This window comes from Lytechinus pictus, chromosome 1, assembly GCF_037042905.1.
Source record: "Lytechinus pictus isolate F3 Inbred chromosome 1, Lp3.0, whole genome shotgun sequence".
In the NCBI taxonomy this organism is placed as follows: domain Eukaryota; kingdom Metazoa; phylum Echinodermata; class Echinoidea; order Temnopleuroida; family Toxopneustidae; genus Lytechinus; species Lytechinus pictus.
Genome location: NC_087245.1, coordinates 40,144,936 through 40,163,021, shown reverse-complemented (window position 1 = coordinate 40,163,021; position 18,086 = coordinate 40,144,936). Strand labels below are relative to the sequence as shown.

The window sequence follows — 18,086 nt, the reverse complement described above, 5'->3', positions numbered from 1 at the left end:
TAACATGACCCCTAAAAAAGGTATACCTATTAAACAGTTATGTAATAAAATGAAATCACATAAATGATTGTGGCACAGAAAAAAAACCACTTAGCCCATTGACATGACAGTATAAGAAAAGGCTGATAAAAATTAAACATGCTTACAAAAATACAAAAGAACTAGTTACATGTGTAGAAAGATATTGTCAGTTATCAATTTAGTTCAATCACTGTTTTTATCCAATCACCATTTGGTCTAATGACCACTTGGACGAGCTGTCATATTTTCTAATGACCGACTGGATTTTGACCAGTTTGTTTACTCAGACAGACCAAGTGAGCATAGCATAACTGGAAATAGTTTAAGTTCAAGTTTATTTATTCAAAACCAAAAACCAAAAACATCACATCATAATCAAAATAGATATACATACATGTAAATGAGTAGATAAACATAAATCAATTAGATTATAGCATAGCCGAATTGGTTTTAGGACCCCTTTAAAAGCAAAGCTTGTGAGTAGGGCCCTGGAATACTTATGATTATTAACATAAAACATACTAATCTACAAAAAGATACAAAAGGAGAGAAAATAAATATATTTAAGGTTAAGATGCTAACAATAGAATGGAAAACTATTACAAACACACATATATACACACACCCACACACACAACCACATCCACCCACATATGCACATACATTGCAGGTCGCAATTAGGCCAAATGGCAATATATTTAATATGAACTTTTTGTACACACAACTGCATATTAATGACCAAATGGCACAAGGCATTGGGCAAAGCGCGATATTAAAGCCCAAGTGACAATTCACATTACCTGCCACCATCGCAGACTAATCACGACAGTAATTAATCTCAGGTCATTCAGTGGTGGCAACCCAGGAAATGAGAGTTAATTAAAAGGATTTATATTTCACAGGATGCAATGGTAGTAGTAATGCCCCTTACACATACACAGACATGTATGCAGACGGTCAGGTATATAGTGTGTTTATGTTTCGGTCATGCAAATGCACTATAGATGACCTTCTGAGTGATTAGCATACCTTTAAGAAGATTACAAACAAACAAACATGTACATATTGAAAGGTACATAATACACTTTGAAATGTACATTTAATAACTACATAATTGAAAAACCTTGTTAAGTTGAAGGGGTGTTCAAGAAAATTTGGAGCTGGTAATTCTTAGTTTGCATGTTAACATGGCTTGCCATTGGTCTAGTTACGCTCAATCAAGATTTTTGATTTGTTTTTTGTAGAGAAGTGAAACATCCCTGGCAGTCGCGTCTGCATTATGCAATGCAATATAGCAGGAATGTTGAAATTGTGATATTTACATATCGCTCTTTTCTTTTTCTCGCTCGTTTTTAATTCACCCTTTGGATAAACAAGTCAATAATCCAAGGCCATGAAGGGGTAATGTTATTGGTGCCCTCTCGATTGTCCACGATGCCCCCTTAGATTGTGCCCTTCCTTTTTTTTTTGGTAGCCTTTTCATTTTCCCATTTGTGTTTAAAAAAAAGTATGTGTCCTACAGCAAAATGGCACTGGCCACGAAATAAGGCCTACGTAAATTTTAATAAATATTCTTGTAAAAACATGCACATAACGTCATATACATACAGCCACCTTATCATCACACACATGCATTATGAGATTTAGGGGTATCAAAGTTATTGCAGAAAGTTTAAGGCGCCCATTCCACAGAGGGGAGACCTTTGAAGAACCTTTGAAAGGCCAAAACCTGGCAAGGTCTTAAAGCAGTCTCCAAAATCACTGAAATTTGTCATCTTGTGGAATGGCTCAGAAAGACTCCTCAAAGAACTCTGAAAGACTGATTGATACTTCTTGTCTTACTGGACTTGGACTAGTCCTATAGATATCTTTCAATGGTCTTTCAGAGATCTTTTATGCAACAAGTGATCTTTGAGAATTCTTTCCATGAACTTTTCCTTGTCTTCCAATGATCTTTCACGGAACTTTCAATGATCTCTAATGAGTCTTACTGTGATCCCCGCAAAAGTCTTGAAATACTGTTGAAAGACTAATAAGAAATTTGAAAGTTCATCGAAAGACTGCTGAAAGACCACCAAAAGACCATTTTCCTGAAAGACCGCTGAAAGACTGTTTTGAACCATTTCAAAAAGTTTTGGGAATCTCAAGGGCTACGAAGACCACTGAAAGATTCATCAGGAATCGTGAAAGACCTCAGAGATCTTTGAAAGTTCGTTTAAAGACCCTTGAAAGATCAGGCAAGTTTTATGGTCTTACAGCAGTCTTTCAGAGGTCTTGCTCTCTGTGGAATGGGGGTTTTATGTACTGTTTTCTATAATGTTATGGTATATTGTATTTTCCATCTTTATGTATACTTTTTGTCAAAGCCATTGGGAATCAACTCTCTTTGTATGCATATATTGACCAATCAAAGAATCTTGAACATACTTGAGGGATTTTTTTTTTGGGGGGGGGGGATCGCCTTAGAACCACTAATGCAAATAGGGACTTTGAGGGCAGCATGGCAGTCAAGGTGGACAACGAGGGCAATCAACTTCACTACCTCCAGTGAAGGAAAGCCCTGCAAGTAAGTGGAACCTACCTGGTTTTCTGAGAGCCAGAGTGCTTTTAGGTTGCAATTTGCCAGCTGGATGGGTAACCAGTCCAGCCGATTACCGCATACATCCAGAACGTGAAGCTCTCGTAGCTGACCCAGCTCGGGCGGGAGACGAAGAAGTCTGTTGTCTCGGAGGGATAGGACGCCGAGACGTGTGCATTTCCCGATCTGGGGTACGAGAAATATATATGTTATAATCACAATGCAAAGCACTTTGAAACAAAGTATTAATATCAATATCATAAAAATATAAATGCAACTATTATCATCATAGGTATATAAATTTCATAGATCTCTTGAAAAATGTTATATTTTTCTTCCTATATTCTGACAATACATCTCTTTTTATTCATTCATCTATTCATTCTTTCGTCAAGTCTCATAAGGAGAGGACGCCAAGTCATATGCAGTTCCCAATCTGGTGTATTAGAAATATATACATGTAGGTATTGCTTGTTAATCAAAGAGGTTATACATGTATTCCCTCTATAATCTGATTATTTATCTCTTCATCTATTCATTCTCTGGTCAAGTCTTTTATCTCAGAGAGAGAGGACACCAAGACATGCGCATTTTCCAATCTGGGGAGGTGGTGAAACAAAGTGATATACATACTATTAATCATTGATTGTGTTTTAGTACAACGTTTACCATTACACTTACAATTATTGGACATATGCTTAGTTGAAAAATCGATTTTAACTTTTATGTTACAGGACCCTACAGATTGGTAAATATAGGTTCTGCCAGTTAATTATCTCTCTAAAGGAAATGATATTCCTCCTCAAATCTGACAAATTATCTCTTTATTCAATTTATCAAGTGAATTAATTTAATTATAGCCTTAAAGGCATTAATATTGACAATGAACATTGATTTGAGCTGCAAGGTAGCATTAGTTACCTGTGTCTGTGATATTAAGCCGTGAAAACATTACACCTACAAATCATTATTCAGTGCTTCAAACAAAGTGAAAAGTAATATGACCGGAAACACCAACTCAATCTAGTACATAAACTAACATGTGTCACATTTATCTCCCTGGGATTTCAATCATGATATTTTCAGTCACGGATAAGTTGAAAATATCTTTACAATTTATTTTATTGTCTATCCATATGAATATTAAATACAACACACATCAAAGTTCAATATTTTAAAAGACCTTTTTACTGATAACCAATGTCTTAAACTAATCCCTTCATACATATATTAATTCTTTCACTTTCCTTTCACCTCTAAACCTCACTTACATGTAATCTTGCATCTGAATATCAATACTTTGTGTGTATAATTTCTCTGTAATACCCCTGGCATTATTGTTTTTCAGACTGAAAATGAGGTGATCACATAGATCTCCTATCCAACAAGAGAATATACCAATGTAAATCCCAAATGAGATCCATTTGTATGAAATTTCCTCCCTGGAAGTAAGTTTGGGTCATTCCTTCCTTTGTGTGTATATATATGACAGCACGTCACAATAGAAGGAAGCTGTCTCCAAAATGTCAAATGGAAACAATTTAAGGAGAAATCCCAATAAAACTAATGATCTAGGATCTAGCAAGCAAATTTCAACACCATTCGTATTCATTGTATTCCATTTAAAAAAGAAATTCAATGAAAATATAGGGAGTTGCTGGCATATGACATCACAAATCAAAAACTTTTTAAAAATTATTTGATTTGGGGATTTTATCAAACTTTGACCAATATGATGGACAATGGTGCCCCCCCCCCTTTCATGCAGTCACTTTTGTCATCATCAACATTATGCACGAATGCCCCTCTCCTCTTAAGTAAGCTGGGTTTTTAAAATCATCTTATATTCATTCACTGTCCTGTATGCATTTCATTTAACATTAGCTTTTTGGATGTATAACTTTAAAAACGTTATTTATTATGATAATCATATATGTGCCAAGATTTCTGTTAACATGTTTTTTTTTCAATTCATGTACGATACTGTATGATCATCAATGCAAGCACCATTTTTTAATTGAATTGAATTGAATATATTTCTATAATATTACTGCAAAATATCGTCAGAATGAAATTCCCCTTTAAGTACTAACCTGAGCAGGTAGCTGGGTTAATCTGTTTCGGTCTACGTTGAAGTTGTTAAGATGTCTCAAGGAACCGACCGTTGGTGGAACTTCCTGCAGGGGTCAAACAAGGTCACAGAAAAGACAAATTAAATGACAGACACAATATCGGCATGCAGGCAAACAAATAAAAAAAAATTTGGGGGGGGGGCTACTTTTCAAAACTTACTGCCTAAAGGCCATGGCACACCTTACGACTGTTCGCGATCCGATTTTGGAACAAATCGCATTTTGCTCGTTTTCTGAAAATGTGAATGGAACATATCATTTTATTTGAGGTTGAAATTAATTGAAAGAATACTAATATAACCATTTTGAAAGATTGCAAGCCTTCATCTTGGAGTAAAGGCCAAATTAGTTTCAAATCGTAGCCAATCGTACGACTGCTATGACGTCATTACGCCTAGATATTAAATTCGCTTTTATTCTAAGAAGGATGATAGCATAGTCACAGCTTACCTTGCCCTCATTACATACAGTGTTATTTTAAAAAACAATGGATAATGTAACACTGAACCTGGCATCTTCAAATGTAACATAATGAAATGATATTTAGCAGCAACTGGAATACAGTGATAAAAAATATTCAAGTTTTCTTTTGTGGTTGTTGTTGTTGTTTTTTTTTTTTACATGTATGAGGCAATAATATAGTCTTTTTTTTTCTGCCACAGCTGTGCACATAAACACTTCCCTTTTATACACTGCAATATGTGTGTGTTTTTTTTTTCCTCATCAGTAATCTATCAAACAATTGGGCTTAGGTAATACAAGTATATTAACACAAGCAGGGGAGCTTTTCATGAAACAAATAGTGCTTTTGACGGGAAAACTGTTATAAGCTACTGAAATCCTTGCATCTGATTGGCTCAGAGCGAGTCAATCATTGAAAAATCACTGACAATTTGCTTCATGTCATGCTCCCTAGGTGACGATAGAATGCCACCTCCGCCTAAAAGACAATGTAGAAGTCAACTCGAGGGTGAATGAAGATTTACGGGCAAATGAGTGACTGAAGGCTCTCGTAAAATTGCAATAAAGTTCAATTTCCACACAGGGGGAGAAATAAATGAGAATTTCAAATGTCGGAGTTCAAGGCAAGAAGTCTTGGAGGCAACAACCTTGAGATCTTTCATCAAAGCTATAAACAATGAAGAAAAGGTTTATAAACCACTTTGGCTCAACATGTTTTTCTATTGTTCATTCCAGGAAGGATTTCCTGATGAGAGATGTCTTTTTAATGATCACTTTCTTCTACATCCAATATCAAGCCTGTTTTAATCATAACTAGTGGTAAATGTATGGAGCATTGTGGCCCAGTGGATTAGTCTTCGGACTTTGAAACAGAGGGTCGTGGGTTCGAATCCCAGCCATGGCGCAATTTCCTTTGGCAAGAAATTAATCCACATTGTGCTGCACTCAACCCAGGTGAGGTGAATGGGTACCTGGCAGGAATTTATTCCTTGAAATGCGTGTGGGCTGTAATCTTAGTAATTACGGCTGCCAAGCTACAGCTTGGGTAATAATATCCAAGTCCTTTAGAAGTGCATAGAGACATTATTCATAATTGTGATATGCACTAAACAAGAACTGTGTATTATTACTATTATCATTATTACACTTAAAACATAAAACTTCAAGAGACCCTGGGGCCGATTGCACGAAAGGGTCCTTCCAAGAACCGCCTTTCGTATCACCGATTTATCATTATGCACTGTATGAGGTACCTTTTACAATCTCTGCTTCTATCGGGTCCCAAACCTACATGTATCATTATTTTCTGTTAAACTATGTAATATGTCTCTTGTTTGATAGGTTTAAATAAACTTGAACTTGAAATAACCTGCAAACATATTCTATTTATCCATTTAAGTGAACCAAAGTTGTTGTTAATAAATGATTTTGTACGGATGAAATTTATGTAAAACTCAGTTTAAATGTGAGCAAAATAATACCAATAGAGTATAACAAATAACAAATTGGTATTAAAAATGCACCTCATAGAATCAGGGGCATTGTGGTGATAATTTGAATGAGGGGGTGTGTAAAACATATATTTTCATCATTTAAATCACAACGAAGACATTGATCAATCAAATACATTCCACATGTATAGAATTGGGGGTATTGCTAGGATAATTTCATTGAAAGGGGGCGTATGACATGTTTTCATTACAACCTCCTCCATGGTGCATCTAATTGTGTCCCAACCCCTTCTATATGCTTTTCACACTGCATTTTCTTAACCCCATACTATCTTTAACCCCATACTATCTTCTTTTTTGGGGGGTTTCGCACTGTCTTTGTTAACCCCATACTTTTTGCTTAGCCAGTTTCATTTCACACTGTAGGATTATCCGACTAGTCCCATTTTATCTGACAGCTACCATAGTAACAGTGCTTCTTAGCCAATCAACATCAAGGAAAGTTGTCAGATCCGACAACCTGTCAGACGAAAATGTTGATAAAACGCTCCCCAGGGGCCCGTCTTACAAAGAGTTGTGATTGATCCGATCAATCGCAACTATGGAAAGCAAGCCAGGTCAACATATAAAATGCATGTTTGTTCAAAAAAAATTCTAGATATGAATGTATGTCGATAAATTCCTTTATTTCTTGACAATTTGGTGTGTTCTCCTTTGTTTACAGAGGACTTTTGCAAATTTCCTGTAGAAAAAATTATGACACTGATGGATTTCCATAGAGTTACGATTGATTGGGTCGATCGTTACTCTTTGTAAGACGGGGCCCAGATGTGAGTAGCTGAAGACTTGAGGTGGCGCTGTTAAGGGCTGCCGGTTTCTGTCTTCTTTTAAAAGCAACCTGTTCATAAAGACTGATTTTCTTGTCTCCCTTGGGGGTCTTTATGTAAAGGTATACTTGAATTATCCACTGAAACCTCATATCTCATTCCTGTAATTGCAATCAATGCCGATGATAACATCATATGGCTTTCAGATTGTCCTATCGGCCTAGACACCCTTTCCTGTGTCGGCCAAAGTATCACCAAAGACACACAAAGTGATTTAAAAGCAGAAACAGCTGCTCTTTGTTTTGTCCTCTTTGACAGTGAATGTCATGACCCTCAATACAGACTTTGGACTCCCAAAAAGCTAGATATGTCATTCCATATTGGAATTGCTTATAGGTATAATAGATTGGAGAGCGAGTGTAATACCTGGGCCTCATAACACAAACTAAGCATTTGATTGTAAACTTGTTTTTTTATGATTGATTGTATTAGCTTCAATGCACAATCAATAACAAAATTCTTATGATCAGCCACTGACGTCAAAATAAGGGCGAAATATTTATATGATATTTATATTATTTAATATGTATTTTGTGTAATTAATATTGTGTAATAAACTCACCTGTAATAAGTTCTCTGTCAGAATAAGCTCTTGCATGTTTTCACAGCTGTAAAGCAAAGGAAATAAAACAATACTAATATGATCTTAGAAAACTAAAATAAAAAACAATAGCATTATGACTACTTTAGAGCAATATAGATAATAAGAATGAGGAAAGATTCTTCTATAATCATTGTAGCTTGTCCAGCAAACAGAAGCGCCCAACAGGGCAACTGCTTGGAATACTCCCCTGGAATGAAGTCTTGATTGATTCTGATGACCAGGTTGATAATAAATCCGTTAGGCCTTAGATATCTATATTGTATGCCTTAAGCCCTTTACAAACACCGAGATTATTACTAATTTTAATAACATATCAAAGTTGAACTACATTCAACTATGAGATATATGTTTTCTGCATGCTATATACATGCCATAATGTGTCTATTTTTATAATCCTAATAGAACCAGTTTATTTTGGACACATCTCAAAAGACAATGCAATCCTCCAGAGGGCAGATTGATAAGGATCAGTGAAATAAAAGAAATGATACAATACACGAGGTGATAAATTGAAATTAAGAATGATAAAAATATAAGGTTTCATATTACAAAGACTTTATTAAATCAATGCTATCTATAGCGAACCGCTGAAATGTATCCAGCTGTTTACAGGAGCTTATTTACAAGTAAATCCACTGCAACCTTTCAAATGTTTTCATGTCATGCAGTGAAATTGCAAAGATGAAATACTGGCACATTAGGAGATAAGCTGGAGAACATAAGAGTATTTGGGTGATCTTTTTTTTCAACAAAATATTTAAATTTTCTATTTCAGGGATTAAGTAGGAAAAACCTTGTACACAACATGATTTTTATAAAAGAGACAGAAACATTTATTTGTACACAAAAACAAACTTAAGATTGTTATCATTATTATACTTAATTTTTATATTATTTATCATCACCTTCTTTATCATCATCATTATCATCATACATAAATGAATAAATAAAGTACTAAGTATTATAAATACATGGAATAAAACATACAGATACATTAAAGTGATTTCATTTTAATTGATTATAGAAACAAAGAGACAGAAAATAACATATCATTCTCTGAAATCTATTTCCCACATGCAACACAATCCTTTAAGACTTACCTCCCAATTGCTGGTGTGAGGGTAATTAGTCTATTCTGGTCTATTTTGAGGATGCTCAGCTCTTTCAATTTACCTAAGGGGAAATGTAAATACAGATATGGAATGATAGGTCAATGTACTATCACAGAAAGATTCTAAACATTATTCATTACATACATTGTTGCAGTAAACACTGATATCCGTAAAAATCAAGGTTAATTATCACTTTATCATCCTACATGTACATGTAGATGTTGCTCTGGTACTTTCAGTTACTTAAAGTGAATTTGAAATCATGAAATCTATGGTGAAATACAAACGTATGATCACACTAAACATCGCTAACACATATAAGGACATGTGGGACAGAGTATTGTTATTGTTTGGAAAAAGACCAGACGTTGCGATGGGATGTCATGCTAATTTTGCTAATTCCTCAGCAATTATACAATTTCTTCCTGACTCCCTTGGCACATATTTTTTTTAATTCATACATACAGACACTGATTGGATTCTGTTTAAACTAATTTTGAAATCATTACCGCAACTGGCATTTATCTTGAACAAATGATTCATAATTTATTCATGTTTGAACAGTTGGCACAAATGTAATTCATTGCCCTTCCTGTACTTTCTACAGACAGCTGTAGAGAGAGAGGGTGTAGAATATTACAAATTTTCGTAGTATTAATGTGATACATGCAAGTATGTGAGTATTGACAGATACCTTAGAATGTTTTCTCTACACATAAAAAGTGATAGAAAATAAACTTCTTCATTATTAATGTTCATCCTCATAACAATCATCATCATCATCATAGTACTCATCATCACCACCATCATCATCCTCTCCCTTATCATCATCATCACCATTATCATCGTCAACATCATCATCACCATCATCATCATCACCATCATCATCATCATCACCATCATCACCATCATCATCACCACGATCATCACCACCACCACCACCATCACCATCAGTATCATCATCATTATCATCATCCTCCGCCTCCTTATCATCTTTATCATCATTAGCAACAGCAGCACCATCATCATTAGCATCATCAACAATAAAATCACTTCCATAATCATCACCACAACAACCATTATCAACTGGGTCAATCAAAGAGGCGCACTTTGAGAGGCAATGATAAGGGAAGAATGACCTTGTCATTAATTCAATTGAATAAATGAATTAACAACCACTCTCAAATTTTCAGATTGTAATGCAATATCAGGTTGATGTATTACCTGATCAAAACCAAACAGATAATTTCTTTAAATTTCATCAACAGGGAAATACTCTGTGTGTGATTTTAAGACATAATGTAACAATCTATTCTTCACTCGAGTATCACTTTCCATTTCTTTATCTCTATCTATAGCATGAAACCAGGTGTAAAATATTACAATGCATTGATGTTCAAAAGGTAATTTTATTAAAATAGCACCTTGCAACCAAAGCATACAACTCTTTCTCAATACATGCGCTGAATTATAATTATGCATGAAATCTGCATAAACAATTACTTCAGCTGAGAGAATCAAATCCACCTTTGTGAATTCAGACGAGCGTGATCAAGAACTCAAGACAATAATGATTTTATTAAAGCTTAGGGCTACTAGGAGCATAACAATACAAGACGGAAAAAAAGGAAACTTCCGCAGATATGATAACCAAGTTCAAAACAAGGAAATACAAACATTCTGTCCGTAAAAAGAAGAAAGATATAATCCGAGCACGATCCATACTTCAACCCTTCCCTGATTGCCTGAAGCTCTCGTTCTTTATTCACTATTCACAGAAGAAAAGCTAAAGCCTCTTTCTGAGTATTCTTCTTCTAAATCTCAGAGGTATTTTCATATCTTCAATACCGAGGTACATCTCAATATTCTACTTGGTATTTGATGAGTATGTCCCAATTTCACACTTTATTTCTCCCCAACACTAGGCTGATCCCTTTCCGGGAGATGTAATGCCAAATGCAGCCTGGGGTGTTATCGAAATAAACAAACCACCCGGCCTTACTGAATGGAGGAGAAAGGTAGGGGGATTGATTTTGATAATACTGCCTTGGAATATTTTCACATGTAGCAAGGAGATATTGAAAATAAGGCATACCTGCCATAGCAGCCATTTTATATTTCTTGTGTGTCTTTATATCAACATGTTTGTACATATACTCTATTTTGATTTTTCAATCTGAATGAAATAAATGTATACAAATGAATGAATTTTAAATTTGTATAGTGTATTTTTTTGTTTTCTTTTTTTGTATTGAGTTGCCTCCCTACATTAACAGACAAATCAACATGATAAAATTCTACATTCTCATGGAATTAGCTGTGTCTATATTTCCCCCAAATATAAAGTTCTATTAGAGAAAAAAGTCACTTAATCAATTCTCTATTTAAAAAAATGCCCAAAATAAGCTGCTTCTTAAATAAACTTTCATTTTAGCTGCTTCTTAAATAAACTTTCATTAACTATTCCAAGCAATTCTGATTTCAGAACATGAAAATTGTATGTTGTGCACCCTGATATAAAGTTAGTTTTAATTTGAAAAAAAAGCAGGAAAAAAAAATTGGTGAAGGTTTGATGCAATTACAAAGACAATGAAAATATGAATTATCAAACTTTTATAATTTGTGACATCATAGGCGAGCAGCTCCACAAAATTTAATACGAATTCCATAAAATCCACTCTCTGAATGGAACATCATTTTTTTTTCGAAAGGGTATGAAAGGATTTGTCTGACAATATATCCCTTGTCCAATAAAATTACTTTTAATTGTTTTAAGAAAATTGCATTTTGGGGAATCTATATGATATGACACAGAATATGGAGGGGCTGCTCCTGTGACATAAGAAATAAAAACTTTAAAAAAAAAACTTTCATCAAATCCCTACCAATATTTTTTCATTTTTTAAAACCACTTTTGTCAAATCCAACTTATTGACAGGGTGAACGTCTCCCTTTCCCTTGAAAGCCAGCTTTTCAGGAGGTGGGACACGACCTACAAAGCTTTCCAGGGCTCTGTAACACAAAGGTTTGCGGTGAATTGCAAATATGAAAGAACCGCACTGATTGGCTCCCAGTCAGTATTTTAAACATAGTGCACATGCAACGATGATCTTGATTGGTCATTGGTATTTAGTGATTGATTGCAAACCTTTGTGTTACGGAGCCCAGGAAAGATAAAATGCCTACTTGATTTAGGGAATCCATACTGCACATTATTAATAACATTTTAAGGTTGACTCTCTGCCTAATTAAGCTCTCAGACAAAAAAATACATAAAAGAACATGGATAATTGATATGGCAATGGTCATAGTAGACATAAGACACATCAACAGGTCTGCAAATATTTATTGCAAAATACAGACAGGGCACTCATTTCTGTATTTTAAAAAATATATATATATATATATGAAAAGACAATCTTTGGCTGTACGTCGGATTTAAGTTTCAGTGTTGTTTTAGTTTTCTATCTCAATGGTGTTAATCGATCGGAATATGTTTATGGTTATGGTTATGATTATGTCCCATGTACTTTTTATTTTATATGTAGTGTCTTGAGTAATAATTTATCAGAAAGTGCTCGATAGAAATACTTATTCCTTATATCATTATCATAATTTTGATCAAAATGCTACAAATCTGTCAAGATAAAATTTGTTCTTTGCATATGAAATAGCACTATTTCAGGAGAAGTTTACCCTGCCATTGATATGCTATTTTATGAAACAGGACCCTGGGTCCTGTAACACAGAACTTAGCAATTGATTATAGGGCCGATTTCTAGGATTGATGTCATTGATTATTGTGTATAAAATCAAACATAAAAATGAGCCTGACAATCAAACTTTGTGTTACAGGAACCCGGTTAGTTTTATCAAAAGATCTGTCTCTTTACCTAAAATTGAATAGGTGTACCACATACCGGCACAGATTGTTTAGGAGAGTTTGACATGCTGTCAAAGGAAACAGCGAGTCTGTAAACTTTCGATTGCGTACAGAAAGCTCTGTGTATATCTTTCATCAACATTGCAATCACTGGTTCGCAAGAGGAGTGGGTGCTTTGAAATCTTGGTGTTACTAAACTAAATGCTTCCCAGCAGGAAATTCTGAAGGTAGTTCTGAGAGATAAAGATGTCCTCAATTCCTGGACAGTTCCTCTGAGCAATGCCAACACAAGGATTTACTGGCAATTCTATTCGTATTGGATCCTTTAAAATTGTCTGTGTATCTGACATCCATCTCAGAACTCCTCTGAGTTATTTCATACCTATAGGTATAGCCTAATACCTGAATTATTCTTTTCATAGAATTGAGATTCTTTGCCTTCCAGGTTTACATATTTCCTAGATAAAGCTACATCTTGGTAAATCCAGGAAATATATATTGAAGGATGTTCATTGAAAGAATAAACAAAAATAAAGTTCCCTTGATACATGTCTGTATGGAAATGAATTCGCAGCCTGAAAATAGCTACAGCTCCAATCAACATGCCTATCAAGATGCTTGATGCAGCGGGTAATGCTTCAAACTACACAACCAGAAAACAAAAAGGTCTCCTATGACTGGCAAAGGAGGACTGTGGTATATTGGTGATGGGTGTAGCTGCTTGTACGACAGGCCTAAAGGTTTCAACCTTCTGCAAATAGCTGTGTCCAATCTCGCCCCCCCCCCCACCACCAAAGTTTACGATTGAACTATTTTCCAATGATAAGGTAAAATGGCAAAGCCTACTGGAAGAGCAGTACCAATACTGGCACGGCTGTGACGGCTCCCATTGCTTCTGAGGACCAAATCAAATTCATCGTCCTTGTTGCTTACTGAATCCTTCAGGCAACTTTTCTAAGCAGTTCTATGTCAAGGTGAGGTCTGTGAGACTCTGAAGACCTCCATTTCATCTGGTAAACACAACAGGGGCCCGTTTCATAAAGCTGTTCGTAAGATACGAATGACTTTACGCACGACTGGTGACCCTTTCTTGTGCTAAATGATCTCCCTATGTAACTGATTTAGCACCTAAGAACAGGTTCCAGTCGTGCGTAAAGTTGTGCGTAACTTTACGAACAGCTTTATGAACCACCACCCAGGTTATTCTCTGAAACAGGTTGTTCTCTGATACATTTAAACATGTGAGGAAACCTAGGTTTCCAATCTCCTTGTTCCTTACCAATTCCTTCAGGTAACTTTTCTAGGCAGTTCTGTGACAAGGTGAGATCTGTGAGACTCTGAAGACCTCCTATTTCATCTGGTAAACACTGCAGGTTGTTCTCTGATACATCTAAACATGTGAGGTTACCTAGGTTTCCGATCTCCTGCAAGATGAACCAAGGGATAGGGGAAACATCAGAACATGAAGAGGTGTTGTGGCTCGGAGGATAAATCTCTGGACTTTGAACCACAGGGTTCAAGGTTCAAAGCCCATGACAGCACTCACATCTTTTGGCAAGGCATTTATCTACATTTATCACTCCAAATCCAGGTGTTGTGTTGTGATAAATATCACAACATGATCTGTATAACATCTTTGTTTTTCTTATTTCAATCATAAAGAATTTTGACATAACACCACACAATACACAAAAGAGTTGCAAGAGGAAAGTTACTTGATACTTGAATAGGGGTAATGCAAGAAACTTTAATATGTTCAATCAAAAATCAAGCTTAAGTTTAAAATTCAGACATGATTGGCCGTTGCAAGAAAGTTGTGTTGCGATTGAATGCAACTCAACAAACAAATTTGAGTTAAATCAACAGACTTAGGCCTAATTGCGCTTGATTTCATATTGAAGGTGAGTTTCTTGCTATTGCTTCCTTCTCCTATTACACAATGCCCTGTAGATTGCAAATACCATCCAATTGATCATGAGAATGACTGTAAACATTTAATTCCCAGGGCACTGGTAAAATTCCCACTTCTCATCCTATCATTCAAAGTTGTATCCCAATCTACCATGTCGTCATTGGGCTGTAAAAACTACATAAATCAAAATCAATATATGTTGAGGACCACTCAGAAAAAGCTCTGTTTCAGAGCATGACACAAGCGGCAACCTTCTTTTGCTTACAAAGGGTTCAATTACCTGAATAAGGAAACTGTTTTCAGGCAAGGTTAGTTTGCCATAATTGCCATTATTCTGAAATACTTTTTTTTTTTCCAAGATACCCTTGTTTTTTTTATTTTGAGATACAGGGTATTAACAGCTCAGCGACAATAAATATTTTGCAAGAAAGATATCTAGGATTGATTCAAGAACTCACCGGTGGGAGGATGGTGAGTTGATTACAGTCCAGCCAGAGCTCTGAGAGGTTAGGTAGAGCTCCGAGGGTCTCTGGGAGTTCCTCCAGCTCGTTGCTTCCCAGATCCAGCGTCTCCAGCTTGACCAGGAACGAGAGGGAGTCAGGGAGCACCTTAAGCAAGTTCTCCCTCAGCTCCATGGCTACCAGGTTGGACATACTGAAAAGAGACAAGCAGAAGGACTGTTTAATAAAGATAAATGCTGGTTGTGGTTTCGACTTCAAAATGAGTTCACACAGGCCAGTATTCTGAAGTCAGGTATAACTTAGTCCATGGTCTAACTCTGTGCTGAAATTATGGGAAGCCAAAAGTGTCAAAATTTTTATTAAGTTGTATGTTTATTATGTTTACTGTGCTCTTACCTGATTCATCGATGGTGAAGACAATCATCTATTTGTACTTCCTAGACAATTATGAATGATTTGAGAGCCAAATGAGCTGAAATAAGGTATCTCTACTGTTAGTGATTTATGTAACAATTGGCTATCCATACTTCAACCACAACTTTAAACCTGAGTTTAAGTTAAACCCGGCTTCAGAATACGGGCCATAGAATCTAATGAAATGACCATCCTAGTGTCATGTTTGCATTTATTATGTGCCAAAGGATTCTGAATTTTAAAAAAATGAGTAATTGCTGAGGAATTGGCATAATAGGCATTGGAAATGTCAAATGTCTGGTATCTTTAAAAGCAATAATAATATGCTGTTCCACATGTGCTTATCTGTGTTGGTTGGCAATCCACAGTGTGATCGTTTTTTGGCTTAATAGATTTAAGAATTTCACAAAGTTCAGTTTATTTAACTGTACCGGATCTAGATCATATAGTGACAATTTAATCTTAGTTTTATTGACCTACTCGTGATATTGGTGTTTACTGCAACTCCTTTCAATTATCTTTCAGTATAACTGCTTTGGAAATGATAAAACAATTTTCTTTGACAACACAATCAATTCTAAGTATTTTTTGTTCTGTCTGTTACTGTTTGTAGTTTGTTTGTAAATTACTCATTGTAGATTTGACTGTTAGTTTTCATTTAATGATTCATTATGTTTGTATATTTTCACTGCTTTGCAAGCCATAGGTTTTTAATGTGATGGCACAACCACAATGTATCATATGTAACTAATTAATGTCATAAATACAATTTTTATGAAATAAATAAATTCATAAGAACCACCCAAGGGATACCAACTAGTGGTGTATACAGAGAGGTGGTCCTTCTAAATGCAGGTGGTCACAAAGTAGTCTGCAGGCAAAGACCCTGATTGAAACTTTGATCAGCAAGTGTGTCTCCACACAAAGACTAGCACATACAAAACTTGCTGTTTCAATTCAATTCCTGAGCGAGAGTTGTCTGCTGAGCAAACCCTTGACTCGAGTAAAGGGTCTGAATTGCAGCCTACTCATGCCTTGTGTACTGAAGGCCCTCTCACTCAAGTTTTGTATGTGCTAGTCTCTGCGTGGAGACACACTTGTTGATCAAAGTTTTAATCTGGGTCTGTGCCTGCAGACTAGAACGAGAGGGCCTTCAGTACACAAGGCATGAGTAGGCTGCACATTCAGACCCTTAACTCGAGTGAAGGGTTTGCACAGCAGACTAAGTCACAAAGCAGGTTTTACTGTGTATTAATATGCTAGGAGAAATCCCTCTGGATAATGGAAAATTTTGAAGAAAAAAAATGTTTACATAGCATAAGTTAAAGTGACCAAGAACTGCTTTTCAAATAGTTAAAAGTTGGTGAAATGAACGATGCCAATTGACTTTTAAGTTTGAATAGGTTTGATGTATGCAAGGCTAAAAAAATATTTTTCAATCCTGGTAAAATGCAACAAAAAGTCACGAGTTAGATAGTTCGGAAGAAAAAAAAAGAGAAAAAATAGCAAACTCGTGGTGAGGTACTGTATCCGACTTAAACATCAAGTATGTACATTCTCACCAGATAACGCTTTCTGTCACACTGATCAGATCCCCCTTACTCTTGATCTATTCCTTTTTGCCACGCCCCCCCCCCCCACCAATCTCTTCTTCACATTTCTATCATCTGTCTCTGCATCTTCCTTCACTGTTCCCAAATAAGAACAGAACTCTCTGCACCTCTTCCCCCGGCCAAAACCACTCCACACTCCCTCTCGATCAACTCCAACCTGAAAGACTAGACTGATTGCGGGAGTATGAAGCATTTCCCATCGTTCTCTATCACTTCTAAAAACCCAATCTGCACCGTCTTTCTCCTTCAGCCATGCTCTTCTCCCATCAGGTGTCTTCTCCCTCTGACAAAGCACAGTAATTAATGTGACATTCAACGCAAGGATTAGAATGTCACCGCTATATTTATTTTCTGACAAATATGTGATTTCAGTGTCATCCAGGAGATCTTCATCCCTGGGAAATGTGTAAAGCCTGGTGGCTTTATGTAAGCCTAATGTGGCAAGCTCTTTAAAAACATGCTCTGGAAAATTGACAACTAGTCAAACATTGTAAATATGGAAAATGGCGATATACTAGCACATAAATTAGGCGGCAGCCGAGTGCACACAACAGGC

The 18,086-nt window shown here is 35.9% G+C and overlaps 1 protein-coding gene across 4 annotated transcripts in view; it reads right to left on the bottom strand.

Annotated features, from left to right (window-relative positions):
- LOC135154797 (protein scribble homolog) overlaps positions 1-15,693 on the bottom strand; it is a 33,225-nt gene extending 17,532 nt beyond the window's left edge. For all 4 annotated transcript variants that reach the window (XM_064102863.1, XM_064102874.1, XM_064102856.1 and 1 more), the window contains exons 1-6: positions 15,501-15,693; positions 14,410-14,554; positions 9,236-9,308; positions 8,094-8,139; positions 4,693-4,776; positions 2,603-2,785 (exon numbers count right to left, since the gene is read on the bottom strand). In XM_064102863.1, coding sequence (XP_063958933.1) covers positions 2,603-2,785; positions 4,693-4,776; positions 8,094-8,139; positions 9,236-9,308; positions 14,410-14,554; positions 15,501-15,677 — 708 coding nt within the window. In that variant the 5' untranslated portion in view covers positions 15,678-15,693. The remainder of the gene's footprint in view (positions 1-2,602; positions 2,786-4,692; positions 4,777-8,093; positions 8,140-9,235; positions 9,309-14,409; positions 14,555-15,500) is intronic.
- Positions 15,694-18,086: the final 2,393 nt, after the last annotated feature.